Raw genomic sequence first — 18959 nt, forward strand, 5'->3', positions numbered from 1 at the left:
CATATAAAAGAATGGGCTTGTCCCATCCGGGTTTCTGGACTGTGTCATCTTAGGAGAGAAGATCACCAGATATTTTTCCCAGAGCAACTGGGGGCGGGGGTGCTTCTTAAGCAAGCTACCCTTCAATATAACTCACTGTCATCCAATCAATGCTGGCTCATGGTGACCCACTGTGGGTTTCTGAGACTGTAACTGTTCATTGGCGTAGAAAGCCCAGTCTTTCTCCTAAGGAGCTGCTGGGGGGTTTGAACTGCAGACCATGAGGCTCGCAGCCAAATGCAGAACCACCACACCACTGGGGCTCTGTGTGCTTAAATACAAAGAGTCCTGACTATATAGACCCCAGTCACCAAGCTCCCTGCCATTGAGTCGGTTCGGACATAAATCCATATGGAGAGAAAGAAGCTGTCTACGTATAAGTGACGCCTCCTTTGACTTACTCGACAGGAAAGGAGGGTTTTTGCGCTGTGATGAACCTCTCCGTCTCAGTGAGAAAGACCCCACAAGCTCTCTCATCCAATCCCTCAAAAGCTGAGGCAGTCTCAGCTCTGGATTTACTTTTAAAACAAATCAATGCAGATTCCCGTGCCCCTCTCCCAGTCCTCCAGAATCAGAACCTGGAATGTGGGGACCCGGAAACTAGCATCTTCAATGCGCTCCTCGTTCATTATTTAGCCGTCTCCATCAAGGGCAGTCTGAGCATGTTGCTATTTTGGATTCCTGCTGGTTCGGTTCACACAGAATGTGTGGGCACACGCGTCTCTGCGGTCAGAGGATGGCTGCAGTCAAGTTCTCGCCAAAGGTCCCATCCAGTCTCTCCGTTTCTCTGCCATCCAGCATGGAGGGTGGTACCTTCTGGCTTCCAAGTGTCTTCTACTAAGACTTCTGGATCAAGAGATGCCTGGCCAGCGAACAAACGCAGAACCGCCCTCAGCCCCAGTGGAGTCGCATGGAAACGAATGGACAACTTGCAGGAGAGGTCCATTGGAGACGCACCAAGCGGAGTCCGGGAGGAGCCTCCCCAGAGGATGGCGCGCACGCGCAGCATTTACCCGGCTTTGCTCACCTGCTCCCGAGTCTGGTGTAAGACTTGACCAGCCATCGTCTCCTCCACTGAACCTGCCCGGGCAGCTATGGGGTCGCTTCCTTGGTTTTTGTGTTTCGGAGTCCGAGTCGCAATGCGTAATGTGAGGCTATTGTTTTTGTTTTGCATTGCTTTCTTTTGTGGGGAGGTCCTATCGGGCCAGGAGAATCTGAGGCAGGGCAGTCCCTTTGGAAGGTTGGGTGACCGTGTGCGGATCCCAATGGAGAGATCTGGATAGATGTTCCCGGAGGGACACCGGACAACCGCGGGGGCTCATTAAGAAGTCTCAAAATGGTGTGGCTGAGAAAAGACCCAGGAAGGTTTTGTCTTAATCCCACTGGGTACTGGTGGTTTCGAACTGCTGCCCTTGTGGTTAGTAGCCAATGCATAACCACTACGCTAGCGGGGCTCCCAGAGCAAGGGTTAAACCAAACCAAACCAAACTCACCACCATCGAGTCCAATGACTCGATGAACTACCCCCATGGGTTTCCAAGATTGTAACTCTAAACGGGAGTAGAAAGTCTTATCTTTCTCCCTTGGAGTGTCTGGTGGTTTCGAACTGCTGATCTTGAGGGATGCAGCCCAACACATGACCACCACACCACAAGGGCTAGAAAGTTAGACCTAAATAGAGGCTCAATTGAACAACAATAACATATCACATTTTTAATCAACGCAAACCAAACTCATTGCCGTCTCCCTACAACACTTCCCCCCACCTCCCTTTAAAAACTATGTAATACTTTTTCTTAAACTATTCTTAGGAAGACCCAAATTCCATTCATAGACAATTGGACATCCCTCACAGAAGGGTCACAAGGAAAGGAAGAGACAGTCAGGGTGCAGTATAGCACCGACATAACACACAACTTTCCTCTAGTTCTTTACTGCTTCCTCCCCCGCCTCACTACCATGACCTCAGGTCTACCTTATACATCTGGCTAGATGTGAGCATGTACACTGGGACAGATAAGAGCTCTCAACACACGGAATCTAGGACAGATAACACCCTCAGGAACTGTAATGGAAGTAGTGATACCATGAGGGTAGGGGAAGGTGAGGGGTGAAAGGGGAGAAGGGGGACCAGATCACAATGTTTGATGTATAATCCCCCCCCAGGGGGACGAACAACAGAAATGTGCGAGAAGGGAGACAGCAGATGTGCAAGATAAGAAAAAAAATAATTTATAGTTTATCAAGGGGGGTGGAGGAAAATAAAGGAGCTGATACCAAAGGCTCAAGTAGAAAGAAAATGTTTTGAAAATGATGATGGCAACATATATACAAATGTGCTCGATACGATAGATGTTTGGACTGCTATGAGCTGTAAGAACACAATAAAATGATTTTTTTAAAGAAAGAAACTTACACTCATCGTTTATTCTGTGGTCATTGAAGATATCCACAGCAGAGTACACACCAATTCAAGTTCCTATGGCGTACAAGCACATGGAATAAAGAAGGCCGGCGATGAATCAAGGCATTTGGCTGGAGGAGACGATGGAAAGTGCCATGAACTTGGAGACCCAAAGCCCATCTGTGGGCAACTGGACATCCAACCCCTTACAGAAGGGTCGCAGGGAGGAGACGAGCCAATCAGGGTGCAGTGTAGCACCGATGAAACATACAACTTTCCTCTAGTTCTTTAATGCCCCCCCCCACTATCATGACTCTAATTCTATTTTACAAATCCGGCTAGATCAGAGCATGCACACTGGTACAGATCAGAGCTGGAAACAAAAGGAATCCAGGACAGATAAACCTCTCAGGACCAATAATGAGAGTAGTGATACCAAGAGTGTAAGCGGAAGGTGGGGTAGAAAGGGGGAACCGATCACAATGATCTACATATAACCCCCTCCCAGGGGGACGGACAACAGAAAAGTGCGTGAAGGGAAACATCAGACAGTGTAAGACATGAAAAATTTCTTTGTAAATTATCCGAGGGTTTGGGAGGGAGGGAAGGTGGAGGAGGGAGGGGGGAAAATGAGGAGCCAATACCAAGGGCTCAAGTAGAAAGCAAATGTTTGGGAATGAAGATGGCAACAAATGTACAAATGTGCTTGACACCATGGATGGATGGATGGATTGTGGTAAGAGTTGTGCGAGCCCGCAATAAAATGATTTTTTAAGTGCCATGGCTAGCTCGCACTCACTCACTCACTCACTAACTCACTAACTCACTAACTCACTCACTCTCTTAGTCTTCCACTCTCTCACTCACTCTCTCACTCACTCTCACTCTCTCACTCACTCTCACTCACTCAATCTCACTCTCACACTCACTCACTAACTCACTCACTCACTCACTCACTCACTCACTCACTAACTCACTCTCTCTCACTAAAAAAGAAAAAGAAAAAAAAGTGCCAGGGACTGCTGAGAGGGTGAACCAACCGGAGTTGCAAGGCGCTCACACCCACACGCAGAGTGCTGCTTAGAAGCAGGACTACCAAGACTTCATCTCACATACTTTGGGCAGGTTGTCAGGAGAGACCAACCCCTGGACAAGGACATCGTGCTTGGAGAAGTAGAGGGGCAGTAAAAAGGAGGCAGGCCCTCAAGGAGATGGATGGACACAGTGGCTGCAACGGTGGGCTCAGGCACGGAAACAATTGTAAGGATGATGCAGGACCAGCCAGTGGTCCTTCTGATGTACATTATAAGGTTGCTATGGGTTGGCACCAACTCTTTGGCACTTAACATGTACCAGACAGTGACCCAGCTGACCTTCTGGGATTTGTCTCTTTTCACTCTCCCGTTCCAATGATTCGTCCTGCCCCATGGACATACACTCGCTGGTCCCTGAATTTCCCATCTGACCTCTCAGGAGCTCCTTATGCTATAAGAAGTTTGCTCAGGGAGGAGAGGGGCAGAAACCCACTCAGAGAAAGTGAAGTGCTTCATTCATTCATTCATTCATTTTATTTACCATTTCCCTTATCCGCCAGGGGATATTTTTACCAAAAACAATTTTGGGGGTGGGGGAGTAACCCCCTCTCCTAGTATTTTCTATCTAAAATGGTGCTGCAGACACTTGGTCGTCCACTACTTGATATGAGGGGCAAGGGGAAGCTGCAGTTTGATCCGGTCACACTTGCCTTCAAATCAATGACCCTTCAGAACACCCCGCCTACCCCCTGGCCCTTGCCTAGAGCAACACTTGTGGTTAATGAATTTCAGAAAGGTGAAGTGAAAGTTAGACATGACAGTTAGCAAAACCAGAAGGGAGGAAGTGGGAGGGGAGGGCTAGGAGGCTAGGGAGGCAGAGGTGGGGGAGTCCTAGCTGAACACCGCCCCCCAAGGTTGAGAGAGACATAGGATATGAGGGGCCCTATAAAAATAGTCCTGGCATCTGTGGCCCCAACACCTCCCCCCAAATTCCCCTCCCACCTGGGCCACTTGCAAAGAGACAACAAAGTTCGCCTCCAAGTCCGGAGGTGGGTGGTGAACAGGGAGGAGTCGGAGAGGGGGGTGGAGGCGGGGAATGGGGGGGGCAGCACAAGAACCCAAGACATCTGTATCCGAAAAACTGGAACCCAGAGATGTCTGCGCTATGGCCGCTGCCGCTGCTGGTGCTGCTCCTGGGATCCGTCACAGCTGCGCTGATCCGGTACTGGGGACCCCACTGGAGACCCCCTATCCTGAGACTCTCCACCTCCTGCCCTTCCAATCATGCGTCTCACCCTCCACCGCCCCACCATTTGGTGAATCCCAAACTGGGAACCCCAGAACCCATAAGTACACAATCTTGGGGTTCCTAGATCCCCAACCACTAAAGGCTGACCTTGTCATCCAGAGGGCTCCCCCTGCTCCGCTTCACTTCCCAGACCGCACCCTACAAAGGCCAACCTGGAGCCGATGGGACCCGCACCCCTCCCCCACCTCTCCGGGCTTGGCTTTGGCACTCCCTTGAGCTGTGATGGTTGGTTGGGGGTGGAGGGTGGTTGGCACGGAACCAACTGCAAGGTCGATGGTTCAAATCTGTCCGGCAGCGCCGAGGAAGAAAGCCCTGGCTCTCTCCTCTTGGTGGAGTGGATTCTCTTTCATGATACACAGGCTTGCCGTGCGTGGGAATGGACTCTCCCCGGACTTGGTTTGGCGGCAGTGGCCCTGGTTGTTTTTTCACCCAGGGGGCTCGTCGTAGCTTTGAGATTTTTGAGTTCCCAGTTAAGGAAGGGAAACCCTGGTGATATAGTGAGTTACTGTGGGGCTGCTAACGACCAGGCCAGCAGTTTGAGCCCACCAGCCGGTCCTAGGCAGAAAGATGAGGCTAACTATTCCCATAAAGAATCGCAGCCGCTATCGTTCAGCCACAATAAAAAAAATTACACGAGTGAAAATGAATGCAAGGAAGAAAAAAAAAATTTTTAAGGGTTGCAGTCTCGAAACCCACAGGGGAAGTTCTACCCTGTCCTATAGGATTTTGGTGAGCCTGAATCGACTCCTTGGTAGTCAGTTTGATTTGGTTTGGATTAAGTAGGTCTGAACAGTGCAGATCATTAGCCCTTAGCGGCTAGTGGCCAGGTTGGCAGTTCAAATCCACCAGAGGTGCCTCAGAAGAAAGGCCTGGCTATCTGTTTCTGGAAAATGGAGCTTCATTCTACTGGTACTTCCGTGAGACATGGTGGTGGGAGAGGGGAGGTGTCTAGACATGGGACCCAGAGCATCTTGGAGACCTGGATCTGTGACTCCACTCCCAGATGCCCATCTTCTAACCTGTCTAGCCTTAAGGGTCCCAGGTATGTGTGTGTGGGGGGGGGGTGGGGTGGCGCCAAGAACTTGTGTTAGGTTTCTGTGATGGGTAAATACCTCAGTCCTTGGCTTCATGCTGAAGCCCGTCTTGTAATCCACATGGGTTTTTAGGAAGGAAGGAGATGGGTCCGGTTTTACCATCTCAAAGGGGTGCACCACTGGGCCCAAACAGCCATGTGGAAGAGAGCACCCATGTGTGCAGAACAGGGGTGGGGGGAATCCCAGGGATGGAAGGGTTGAGTGCGCAAGGGGCAAGAGTGAACAGAGGCAAGAGTATAAAAGCGTGCTGCCTGCCTTTATTCACGCCTGCTCCCTGGCTGGGGGAAGGCGTGGTTGAAAGTATGGGTTAACCCCATTGGTTAGGTTGAACCCACCTGGGTGATGTCATGAGTCTGGGCCTAGTTTGGACACCCAGGTGTACCTCCCACCTGGCCCAGGGGCTTGAATAGGGGCATGCTCTGTCTGGGGCCTTCATAGGCATCTAGTGGGTGCCTGATTTCTTTCCAACCTCCTTTGCAGGTATGGGACAGGCAACCCCCCCCCCCTAAACTAGCGACCCAGCACTTGCCTCTGCTTGCCTCTGGCATCCGCCCACCCCAACCTCTTCCTCTCCTCTCTTCTCCCTGCCCCCTAATTCTTGCTGGGGGAAGGGTGAGAGGGAGAGGGGCTGGTCTTCCAGGAAGCCAAGTTCTGGCCTCACATTCTTGTGCCTCTCAAGACTGGGAGGGGAGGGGAGGCGAGACCAAAGGTGAGAACAAGGGGGCGGGGTTGTGAGAAGTGCCTACCCAGAAACCTCCTGCTGTCCAATCATTCCCGATGACTCAGACCCTCTAGGACATAATAGAACTGCCCTGCAGGTGTTCCAAGACTCTCTCTATTTTTTTAGATTAAAAGATCATTTTATTGCATACTCTTACAACTCTTGTAACAATCCATGGATCAATTGTATCCAGCACATTTGTACATATGTTGCCATCATTATTTTCTAAGCATTTACTTTCTATTGAGCCCTTGGTATCAGCTCCTCTTTTACTTTAACTCTTCATGGGAATAAAAAGCCTGTCTTTCTTCCTCAGGGCAGCTGGTGGTTTTGAACTGCTGACCTTGCCGTTAGCAGCCCAGTGCATCCCCACTATGCCTCCAGGACTCTCTGGGACCTCCTTAGAAATACAAATCCTCAGGCCCCGCCCACAACATCACCTGACCATTAGCCCTCTGGTCAGATTCTCGGAGGCTGACCCCTATGGATGTGAGATTAGAACGGAGTTCCACCGGGATTTTAGTGGTTCTGGCAGGTGGATCATTAGGCCTTTCTTCCAAGTCACCATCGGGGGGCTTGAACCTGAAACCTTGAGCTGAGCGCTGTTTGCACCCCCTCAGGATCTCCCATCCAGGTCTGCTGTATCAGAAATCGAGAAATCTATGGCTTTTAAGGCACCCTCGAGGGCAGGACTCAGCAAACAATCACAGCTTTATCAAGACGCAGGTCTTGATCGTCCGATTCTGCCGAGACTGTAACTCTTGACAGGAGTAGAAAGCTTCATCTTGCTCCCTCAGAGGGATGCGTGGTTTCCAACTGTTGACCTGGGCGGTCTGCAGCCCAGAGCTCTTCTGACCGTGCCACCAGGCCTGCCCTCGGCGCTCCCTAGGCGGCACACAGGCCTGTGCTTAACTAGGATCCCAAAGTGCACAGCTGGGATGCACCGGCCCCACAGTGAAGCTGAAGAAAGTCCTGGCCATCACATTCTGTTGAGATCGGCGGCGTTGCGCTCGCTGCTGAGTTGGGTCAGGACCGACCATGGCCCTGTAGGATGGCCAAGCCGAACCGCTCCATGGGCCTGCTTAGGCTGTCATCTCGGTGGGAGCAGTTTGCCAGGACTTTCTGCAGAGGAACTATCGGGTCAACTCAGGCGGGTGAGCAGGTTGCTTTCGGTTAGCAGCGGAGAGCTTCACCGTGGTGCCACCAGGGCTGTGGCTCTGTGAGCATTGCGGTCAAGGAAACACCACGGGGAAGCTCTCCTTGGTCACAGGGGGTTTGCCGAGAGTTGAAATTAGCCCAGCGGCCACTGGCTTGGGTTTAGTTATAAACCAACAACCAAACTCAGCGCCCTCGAGTGGACTATGACTCACAGCGATTGCGACCCTATAGGACAGGGTAGAACCGCCCCTGTGGGTTTCCAAGACTCTAACTCTTCACGGAGTAGAAAGCTTAGTCTTCCTCCCCGAGGCGAGGCTGGGGGTTTCAAACTGCTGACCTTGAAGTGCATCACCCCGATGCCTCCGGGGCTTCTGGTTGGATAAATGATGCCGGTAAAAAAATTTTTTTAAAACACTCAAACCCACTGCTACCGTGTCATTTCCGACTCGTGGTGGTCCGGGAGAACTGCCTCTGTGGGTGTCTGGAATTGAAAATCTTTTTTTTAAAATCATTTTATTGTGGGGTTCATACAGCTCTTATCACCATTCATCCATCCATTGGGTCAAGCACATTTGTATATTTGTGGCCACTATCATTTTCGACACATTTTCTTTCTATTTGAGCCCTTGGTATTTGCTTCCTTAATGGAGACAGTTGACTTCCGGTTTGTCAAAATTATCTCGGGGCGCAATCAAATGGAGTGTGCCTGTATATGACCAAACATCTGCTCTTTCAGCATTTCCTGGGGGTTTGTGTTCGTCCGGGTTGACCAGAGAAACAAATCCAGTGTGTCAGAGACAGCTTGATATTAAAGAGTAATTCTACATGAAGAAAACATTCTAGCCCAGTCCAGATCAAGTCTGTAAATCTGATATTAGAATAGATCTGATACTAGTCCATAATTCCTCTTCAGACTCATGCAGTACATGCAATGACACCGAATGCAGGAAGATCACAGGCCAGTGGGTCTTGTGATCCAGTGGCAGTGGAAGCATCTCAGTGCTGGTGTGGGCTTCCACGTGGCTCCTCCAACTCCAGGGCTCTGGCTCCATCAGTGTAGCTCCATGTAGCTTGTCAGCAGGAATGCCAAGCAGAGAGTGTGTCCCACCTTCAGGGAAGAAGACTGCATTCCCAGAATCCTCAGGAGAAGGCCTCATTGGCTATGACCTGATTGACAGGCTCGACTCCGCCCCTTCGCTCAAGTTAACAGGAGATTACATAACTGCCACGCGTCTCACAGTGGATCTCACCCTACATGGGACTGATTACATTGTGTTAGGCCCCATTGTGGGAGATACTAGTCCTCCACTGCAGAACTCATGAGAATCCTGGTCCAGCCTAGTTGGGAGGAAGCTCAACTATTATTGCCAGCAATGATATCCCATTGATAAAGTTGTCAATGATCCCAGGCAGCTGTGGAGCCATATTGACAGCTGGGTGATCATCATAGAAATGCGATGACCCTGAAGTCTTTACAGAAATATTGACCCACCTGCTCTCTTCTGGGTAAGTCAGCTACATGCTAAAGTTTGAGTGCCATGGACACAATGATCTACTTCACCTTTGTTGGTGCTTGAACGGGATGGAGAGCCAATGTCCCCCCTTGATGAACCTTTTCGGGAGTCCTCCAGATTTCCTCATCAAATGCATCCTCATCCCACATCTTCACCCACTTGTCCAATGATCAGCTGTGGGTAAAATTCCCAGGACCTTTTTTTTTTTGAACATTCTGTTGTGATCTCGCTGAAAGTTAGCAAAGCAAATCATTTTTCCTTTCAACAATCCATGCACATTTTGTTTCGTGGCATTGACTGTAGTCTCCCCAGAATGACAGCACATTTCCCGTTACTGGTGTTTATGATTTCCACCCCTTCCTGTTTCCTGAACTTCTTCCCTAGGCAAATGCTCACCCTTTTGATATGGTGCAAGGGGGTACCCACCCCCCCAAAAAAACCCCAGAATTTCCCCCCCTCAAAGCTATGTATTTAAATTTCACTTACAAAACAAACCTCATCACCTTCAAAGTACTCTCCATGACATGATGTTTGTCATGATGTCTGCAATTCCATTCTTGGAAAAATATTTCAAACTCATCTGTTTGGGTGGCTGACAGGATCTCCCTCGGGTTTTTTTTCCACTTCTGCCATGTCGCCAAATCGCTGTCCCTCATGCCTCTCTGTATCCGGGGAAACAAAAAGAAGTCACACAGAGCGAGGTCAGATGAGTAAGGTGCTTGGGATGCTGTTTTTTGCCAAAACCTCGTGCACCAAGATGGCTGCATGAGCAGGTGCATTGCCCTGTGGCAAAACCAATCCCCCGTCTGCCACAAATCAGGCCTTTTTAGTTCCATACTGTTAACACAATCTCTTCAGAACCTCTAAATAGAAGGCTTAGTTAACCATCCAACCTGGTGGAACAAACTCCAAATGCACATAAAAAAACAAAAACAAAACAAAACAAATGAGCACCGTCTTTGTCTTTGGTTTCACTTGACGAACTTTTTTTTAAAAAAATCATTTTATTGAGGGCTTATACAACTCATCACAATCCATCCATCCATCCATTGTGTCAAGCACATTTGTACATTTGTTGCCATCTTCATTCTCAAAACATTTTCTTCCTACTTGAGCCCTTGGGATCTGCTCCTCATTCTCCCCTCCCTCACGAACCCTTGAGAATTTATATATCCTTCTTATTTTTTCATGTCTTACATTGACCGACGTCTCCCTTCACCTGCTTTTCTGTTGCCCATCCCCCTGGGAGGGGTTCTATGTAGATCATTGTGATCGGTTCCCTGGGATGTTTTCTTGATGTACAATTGCCCTCTTTGTAAAGTTCTTTCTTATACACACATGACGGTCTATGGATTTGTTTCTCTAGTCAACCCGGACTAACACAGGGAGGCACCACCTGGTATCTCTGACTGCTCTCAGGCCAGGGTGGGAAACCTTTTTCCTGCCCAGGACTATTTGGCTATCTATCTATAGGAGTAGAAAGCCCCACCTTTGTCCGGCAGAGTGCCTGGTGGGTTTGAACAGCTGACCTTGGAGTTTACAGTAGGAAGAGCAAACCGGGACACCACCACGGCTTCTTGTCCACCCTGTGTTGTTGTTGTGAGGTACCACGGAGTTGGTTCCGACTCACGGTTCTGACTACGCACAGCAGAACGAAACACAGCCTCCCGTATGCGATGGCTGGAACGAACGGCTTCTCATGGGGGAGGTGTGTGATGTGAGTTGGGATTGATGACTTCAGGCCTGAATCGCCCTGAATCGAGCGGCACGTGACCCTCCCTCTTTTACAGTCTTGGAAACCTTATATATGGTCACGGTGAATTAGAATCAACTCCATGACAGTAGGTGGTGCCATGGGTGAAGCAGTCAGTCCACTAATATCTAAAAGATTGGTGCTTCTAACCCCACCACACCAAGGCAAAATACTAAGGGTGTGCAACAGAACAGCAAGGGGAGCAGAACAAGGAAGTCCCAAGAGAACACCAAAAATAGACTTTGGGGTCAGGGCGTGGCCAGACTCAACCGGAAAACAATCCTAAAGATCAACAAACAGACCTTGAACTATTTACAGACTTTTCTTTTTTTGTGTGTGTGGTTGTTCTTTTCTTTTGTTGCTTTATTTTGCTCAGTCTTGTTTTTGTGCATATTATTATCTCTGCAGGTCTATCTAAATAACATAGAAGGGATAAACAATCTGGAAGAGAAAGCAACGGGACAGAAGGTTCTGGAGTGGACATGGGAGAGGGGGAGGTGGGGAAAAGGAAGTGGTGTTAGCTAACTCAGACACAAGGGCATAATAAGTGATCCAAAATCAGTGGCGAGGAGGGTATAGGAGGCCTGGTAGGACTTGATCAAGGGCAATGTAACCGAGAGGAATTACTGTAACCAAAATGAAGGCTGAGCATGATAGTGGGACAAGAGGAAAGTAAAAGGAAATACAGGAAAGAAGTAGGAGGCAAAGGACATTCATAGAGGTCTAAATACAGGCATGTACATATGTAAATATATTTTTATATGATGATGGGGAAATAGATCTACGTGCGCATATTTATAGGTTTAGTATTAAGATAGTGATGGACATTGGGCCTCCACTCAAGTACTCCCTCAATGCAAGAACACTTTGTTCTATTAAACTGGCATTCCATGATGCTCACCTTCCTGACACTATCGCTGAAGACAAAACAGGTGCATAAGCAAATGTGGTGAAGAAAGCTGATGGAGCCCAGCTATCAAAAGATATAGCATCTTGGGTCTTAAAGACTTGAAGGTAAACAAGCAGCCATCTAGCTCAGAAGCAACAAAGCCCACATGGAAGAAGCACACCAGCCTGTGTGATCATGAGGTGTCGAAGGGATCAGGTATCAAAGAACAAAAAATCATATCATTGTGAATCAGTGGGGAGTGCAGAGTGGGGACCCAAAGCCCACCTGTAGGCAACTGGACATCCCTTACAGAAGGATCATGGGGAGGAGACAAGTCAGTCAGGGTGCAGTGTAGCAATGATGAAACATACAACTTTCCTCTAGCTCTTTAATGCTTCCTCCCCTCACTATCATGATCCCAGTTCTGCCTTACAAATATGGCTAGACCAGAGGATGTACACTGGTGCAGATAGGAACTGGAAACACAGGGAATCCAGGACAGATGAACCTTTCAGGACCAGTGGTGAGAGTGGCAATATGGGGAGGGTGGAGGCAAGGTGGGGTAAAAAGGGGGAAGTGATTACAAGGATCTACATATAACCTCCTCCTGGGGGATGAACAACAGAAAAGTGGGTGAAGGGAGACGTCAGACAGTGTAAGACATGACAAAATAATAATAATTTATAAATTATCAAGGGTTCATGATGGAGGGGATGGCGGAGAGGGAGGGGGAAAATGAGGAGCTGATAAACTAAGGGCTCAAGTAGAATGCAAATGTTTTGAGAATGATGAAGGCAACAAATGTACAAATGTGGTTGACACAGTGGATGGATAGATGGATTGTGATAAGAGTTGTACGAGCCCCAGTAAAATGATTTTTAAAAAGATTGGTGGTTCAACGCCACCAGCAGCCTGGCGAGAGAGAGATGAGGTAATGATCTATAGCCTCTGACCCACAGGGGCAGCTCTACTCTGTCCTGTACGGAAGGTCTGGGCGAGTGAGAATCCACTCAACGGTGGAGGCTTTGATTTTGGCGATATCTATTATTACAAGACTGGGGCGGGGGTGGTCTGCTGGCGGTGATGTGTTCTTCCAGAGACTTTGTGGGCATTTGTGGGGCTTTCTGGACGGTTCTTCTTGGAGGGCTTCTGATCCAGCTGGGTGGCTGTTGTTGGGACCAGTCTGATTTGTCACAGGATTCCCACCCAACTGGGAAAGCCGGTCATAAACTGACTCCAGGAGGAGTCCCTTTCTAACTGCCCTCATCGTCTGCCCCACAGCGTCCCTCTCCGCCGAGTGCACCCTCAACCCAGCACCCTGGACCCACTGAGGGCATGGGGGAAGCCGGTGCAACACCCAAGCTTGGGGGCTTCATCTCCTGGGAACAAATCCACGTTTGTGCCTCTTTCTAACTACTTGAACGTGAGTCACCGCCTCATCGTTCCCCACAGCCGGGTGCGGTGGAGCAAGGCTCACCGGGTACCTCGTTTTGGTTTTTCACCACCAGGTGCAGTATTTTGGGGAAATTGGGCTGGGAACGCCTCCCCAAAACTTCTCAGTCATGTTTGACACGGGCTCCTCCAACCTCTGGGTCCCTTCTACAAGATGCCACTTTCTAAGCCTGCCCTGCTGTGAGTTTTTACAAACCTCTGGGTCCCTTCTACAAGATGCCACTTTCTAAGCCTGCCCTGCTGTGAGTTTTTACGGGGGAAGAGGACATGCAGGGTGGAAGTGGGAAGGGACTCAGCTGCTCCCAAGCCTCTGAAGTCACCATCTCCTCTGACCCAGCCCTCACGGGCCACTGACACCTCCCTGACCTTGGACCTAGGGTTCCACCACCGTTTCAACGCCAAAGCCTCCAGCTCCTTCCAGCGCAATGGGACCAAGTTTGCTATTCAGTATGGATCTGGGCGACTCAGCGGCATTCTGAGCGAGGACAAGCTGACCGTACGTGACCCTGTGGCCCGCCATTCCAGGAAGTCTTGAGCCTGGGACATTTCCCCATATCTACCATCCTTGGTCTGGGAGAAGGGATTTAAGGAGACTGGGTTTATTGGTGAAGGAGCAAGGCTTGTCAGAAAGGCGGAGATCCCTGCGTGGAGGGGCGGAGCTTCTCAAGCGAGGCTGGTCTTCCTTGGGAAAGGGGTGGTACTTATCAAGGGGAGAGTGACGTTTCCTGATGGAAGGGTGGGCCCTAGAGGAGAAGGGCGCTTCCACGGGAAGGGGTGAAGCTTATCATGAGGAGAGGTGGGGGGGGGGGTTCCTGGTGAAGGGGTGGGGCTTATTAGATGGAGAGGTGGGTTTTCCTGGTGGTGGTGGGGGTGACTTTCTCAGGGTGATGAGGGCCTTCCATGGAAAGGGGTGGAGCTAGTCGTGAGGAAAGGCGTGGTTTCCTGGTGAAGGGGTGGAGCTAATCAAGCAGAGGTGGAGTTTCCGGGTGGTGGGCGGGGCATATCAGAGGAGGGCATGGCTTCCTGGTGGAGGGGCTGGGATTCCTTGGGAAATGGGTGGGGCTTCTCAAGTGGAGAAGGGGGGGTTCCTGTGGGGGCGTGGCTTATCAAGAATAGGGCGGGGGTTCTCAATGGATGGGTGGGACTTCCTGGATGATGTAAGCAAGGGCTTTCCCAAAGCTTCTGAGGCCACTGGGACTTTTTTCTAGAGGCCCCAGATGTGGGCTCATGCCTTGTTTGGGAAGGTCTTATGTTCTCTACTCCCGTAGAAATACAGTCTTGGCAGCTCACAGGGGCTGTTCTACCCTGTCTTATAGGCCAGTGTTTCGTTTGGGGGCCATGCATGGGTAACGTCACTCCAGAAGTAACTGACCCCCCTCTCAATCTACCCCTAGATTGGGGGAATCAAGGGTGCATCCGTGGTTTTCGGGGAGGCCTTGTGGGAGCCCAGCTTGACCTTCACTTTTGCCCACTTTGATGGGATATTCGGCCTCGGTTTTCCCATCCTGGCTGTGGATGGAGTCCAGCCCCCGCTGGACATATTGGTGGACCAAGGCCTAGTGGACAAGCCTGTCTTCTCCTTCTACCTCAACAGGTACTGGGGGTGGGAGGGAGAGGGGGTCTGGTCTTCCTTCTTTAGGGTCTCAGCCCCAAGAAGACAGAAAGCTCTGCCCTCATGGGAGTCCCTTACCCAATAAAATGCCACTCTCCCACTGGGAAGTCCTATTCTAGGCAGGAGGCCACTGACACACAGGAAGTCCCACCCACTCCTGGTGGCAGAGTGGAAGTATCAGGTTGCTTATTGAAGTGTTGGCAGTTAGAACCTGCCAGCTTCTCTGATGGAGAGAGGCCGTGTGTTTCCATCAAGACCAACAACTTTGCAAAGCCTACGAGATCATTGGATTCAGGCCTATAGGGTCGCTATGAGTCCGTATCACCTCACCTGCGAGGATGTCTCCGCCCTCCCATTCCATCACTGTCTGGTGAGGCAGACAGTCTTACCCCTTTCAAGATCCCCACCCTGCCTGCCCTGGAGTTGATTCTGACTCAAAGTGACCCTACAGGACAGGGCAGAACTTCCAGGGTGAGTTTCCAAGGCAGGAAATCTTCAGGGAAGAGACAGCCTCACTGTTCTCCTGCAGGGCAGCTGGTGGGTTAGAACCACTGACCTTCTGGTTAGCAGCCCTACGCTTAATGCACTGCACCACTAGGAATATGTCATTCAGAAAGCACACCCACACCCACACACACACACACACATTCCTGAAAAGCCACCCTTCCCAAAATGAATTCAGAACTTAGTGACTATGACATTCAGCTAAGGACATTTCCCCTGCCAAAAAACAAACACGCAAACAATAAACCCCACACTACCCCCACTACAGAAAGCCCCAGCACCCTAAAGTCCATCCATCACCAAGCTGAGTCCCCTTCCCTTCACTTTTTCCACCTGGCTTCTGGTCCCCACTGCTAGGCCCTGCCTGTACCCTTATAGCAGAAGCCTTGTCCCTGGGCCCCTGAGGGGAACCTGGGGACTCTGATAGAGTTGTGTCTCGGCAGGAACCCCAACGAGGCTGATGGTGGAGAACTGGTTCTGGGGGGCTCCGATCCTGCACACTACATCCCACCCCTCATCTATGTGCCAGTGACTGTCCCAGCCTACTGGCAGATCCACATGCAGAGGTGGGCAGGGACTCCTGGTCCCAGGGAGGGGACCTGGGGGACAGGACTCCTGGGTCTGAGGGAGGAGGGGCTGGGAGCCAGGACTCCTGGGTCTGAGGGAGGAGGAGCCTGGGTGCTGGGTACCTGGACTCCTGGGTCTGAGGGAAGAGTTGGGGAGGGCATGTCAGGACTCCTGGGTCTGAGGGAGGAGGGACTCTCCTGACTGTCCCTCCTGGCCACAGTGTGAAGGTGGGCCCAGGGCTGACCCTCTGTGCCCGGGGCTGTGCCGCCATCCTGGATACGGGCACGTCCCTCATCATAGGACCCACCGAGGAGATCCAGGCCCTGAACACAGCTATAGGCGGTATCCCCCTATTGACGGGGCAGGTGAGTACTGGGTCTGAGTGGGCGTAACTAGGGAGTCTGGGGGTGGCGCATCCGAAGCTGGTGGTTACAGGATATCTCAGGGCTGAAGGTGGGTACCAATGAGGGGCACCTTCCAAGTGCCTGCCTTGAGTGACTTGGTCCATAAAGAAAAGAGACGTGGAGCTGCCAAGTGGCTGGAGAGAGAGGGTGGCGAGGAGAGGGCAGGTCTACGAACGACAGGACGGAACTGAGGGGTTGGGGAGGACTTGGGGGCATCTGGGGAGGCGTGGAGGAGGCATACTTAGGAGAAATCCCTGGTCGATCAAAGATGAATGCACTCGGCTGGTTGGATGGCAGGCTGGAGGTTCGAACCCTTCCAGAGGCACCTTCCAGAGACAGCCTGGTGACCTGCTTCCCTCAAACCAGCTCTTGGGAACCCCATGGAGTGCAGTTCCACTGGAACCACGAGGGGCGCTGTAGAGCCTAGGGGACTTGGTGGTCACTGGTTAGTTGGCTCTTTGGCAGAAATAACTGCTGGGGATGGGTGGGGGAGGCGATCAGACAAGCCCTCAGGCAGAGCAGAAGCAGAAGCAGAGGGAGTGGGAGCGGGAGCGAGTGGGGTGGGGGGGGGGGAGAGAGAGAGACATTTTACCAGTGATTTAGGGATGGCATGCTGGCCTTCCATGTAGAGCGTCTGGGGTTCGATTCTGGTCCCTTGCCTTCACTGGCCGCCACCACTCACCTGTCACCGGAAGCTTGTGTGTTAAGACACCTAAAACCTGACTCGAAAGCTCCTGATTGGTGAAAATCATCATATCATCGTCATCACCATAGCACTGACGAATGCGTCAGACAATTTCCCAGGACCACTCATTTCCCACAAAATCCCTATAAGGTCATTATGATGAACCCCTGCCTTTTTAGTACAGGGAAGGGGGTACAGAGAGGTTAAGTCATTGACCTAAAGTTGCACAGCAGGGAAGTGAAAGAACCAGCCTCTGAACACAGGACAGATGCCACAAAGACCCAGCCTGGACCACGGAGGAATAGGTACCACTTGTTAACCAAGTCAAAACCAAACCAAACCCCTTTAGGTCACTGTGTGTGGTGAATGAAATACAAGGGGGCTTTCAAAAAGCTCACAGAAAAATGTAAGAAAGCTCGTGCTTTTTTTATTTTGCCATGAACATTTTGGAACTCCCTGGCTTCCCTAGTGGGCTCAGTGTTTGGAATCTACATTCAGATAAATAGAGTAAGAGAGGGTCTGGCTACACGGAGTCTGGAGGCAGTTGCAAACATTATACAGGGGTGAGGGCAGAGCTGGTAAGGCTAGAGGCACCTTGAAAGAAAGGCAGCCAGGTGTGACTGCCCAAGATCAGCACCTGGCTGCTCCTAAGGTACTGGGGAATCCACAGTCGGTATGTGAGCACAGCAGAATTCCTATCTTCCATCACTCAGAAGACCTCACTGGTGATGCCCACGCATAGGGATCCTATAGGACAGGGTAGAATCACCCCTTGAGTTCCCAAGGTTGTAACGCTTCCCCGGAGTAGAAAGCCTCGTCTTTCTCCCGTTGAGTAGCTGGGTGGTTTTGAACTGCTGTACTTGAAGTTAGTGCCCCACACAGAACAGGGTTCCTTGTGTCTTCACATGCTCCTCTTTTCCAGTACATCATTGACTGCTCAAAAATCCCGTCACTCCCCCCAATCTCCCTCCTCCTTGGTGGAGTCTGGTTTAACCTCACAGGCCAAGACTACGTCATCCAGGTAGGTTGACATCAAGGTGACGTGAGAGGGAGGGATGTCATATGATTGGGCTCTCGAGGGTGTGGCTGGGACGGAGACAGTAGTAGGACTGGGTAAATTCCATAGACACGGACTTCCTCAGGGAAATTGGGGTGATGGTTGAGTTTCTAAGCCCCTGAGGGAACGGGAGGGAAAGGGTGTGGCTCAGGTGGCCCCACTTGGTTTCTTTGCAGATTGCTCGGTTTGGTGTCCACTTCTGCCTGTCCGGCTTCCAGGCTCTGGACATACCTCCACCCATGGGGCCCTTCTGGATTCTTGGCGACGTGTTCTTGGGGACCCACGTGGCCGTCTTCGACCGTGGTGACACAAAAGGCGGTGCCCGAGTGGGGCTGGCACGCGCCCGTCCGCACGGGGCGGGGCAGCAAGAGGGAGACTCTGCGCAGGCGCAGTTCTATGGGTGATGCCTGGCTAGGCGCCAAAGGCCCCTTCTGTGAAAATCCACTATTTCCGCTGCATTTACCTTGGTCGCTGTTTTCTTTGTTTTAGGGCATGTTTTTTGGAGAGGAAAAAGCAACGGTCGAGATCTCGAGTTGAATAAGAGAAGTAGGGGGAGGTAGCCTTTTTCTCTAGGTTTCAAGCTGGTGGTGGGGGGGGTCTTGTACTACGAATCCCATGAAGCCCTTCGCCTACTCCACCGGTCGTCAAAGGAGCTGAGCACCGCTCAGCATGATGGAAGTTGTAGTCCACGCCCTATTCGTGATTGGCTGGGGGCGGGCGCAGACACAACATTCGTGGGAGGCGACAGGTCGCGACGGCGGGG

The 18959-nt window shown here is 51.0% G+C and overlaps 1 protein-coding gene across 1 annotated transcript; it reads left to right on the plus strand.

Annotated features, from left to right (window-relative positions):
* Nucleotides 1–4631: 4631 nt before the first annotated feature.
* Nucleotides 4632–18600, plus strand: NAPSA (napsin A aspartic peptidase). Its single transcript, XM_075537889.1, has 9 exons — nt 4632–4699; nt 13197–13338; nt 13424–13547; nt 13745–13863; nt 14762–14961; nt 15927–16049; nt 16271–16415; nt 18062–18160; nt 18373–18600. Exons 1-9 carry the CDS (start codon nt 4632–4634, stop codon nt 18598–18600), a joined length of 1248 nt encoding a protein of 415 aa, XP_075394004.1.
* Nucleotides 18601–18959: the final 359 nt, after the last annotated feature.

This window comes from Tenrec ecaudatus, chromosome 18 (genome assembly GCF_050624435.1).
Source record: "Tenrec ecaudatus isolate mTenEca1 chromosome 18, mTenEca1.hap1, whole genome shotgun sequence".
In the NCBI taxonomy this organism is placed as follows: Eukaryota; Metazoa; Chordata; class Mammalia; order Afrosoricida; family Tenrecidae; genus Tenrec; species Tenrec ecaudatus.

Excerpts from the sequence above, each read along its gene's own strand:
- NAPSA (XM_075537889.1), top strand. The coding sequence starts at position 4,632 with ATGTCTGCGCTATGGCCGCTGCCGCTGCTGGTGCTGCTCCTGGGATCC. Across the intron at positions 13,548-13,744 it reads CTTTCTAAGCCTGCCCTGCT|GGTTCCACCACCGTTTCAAC; the intron begins GTGAGTTTTTAC and ends CCTTGGACCTAG. Across the intron at positions 16,050-16,270 it reads TGGCAGATCCACATGCAGAG|TGTGAAGGTGGGCCCAGGGC; the intron begins GTGGGCAGGGAC and ends TCCTGGCCACAG.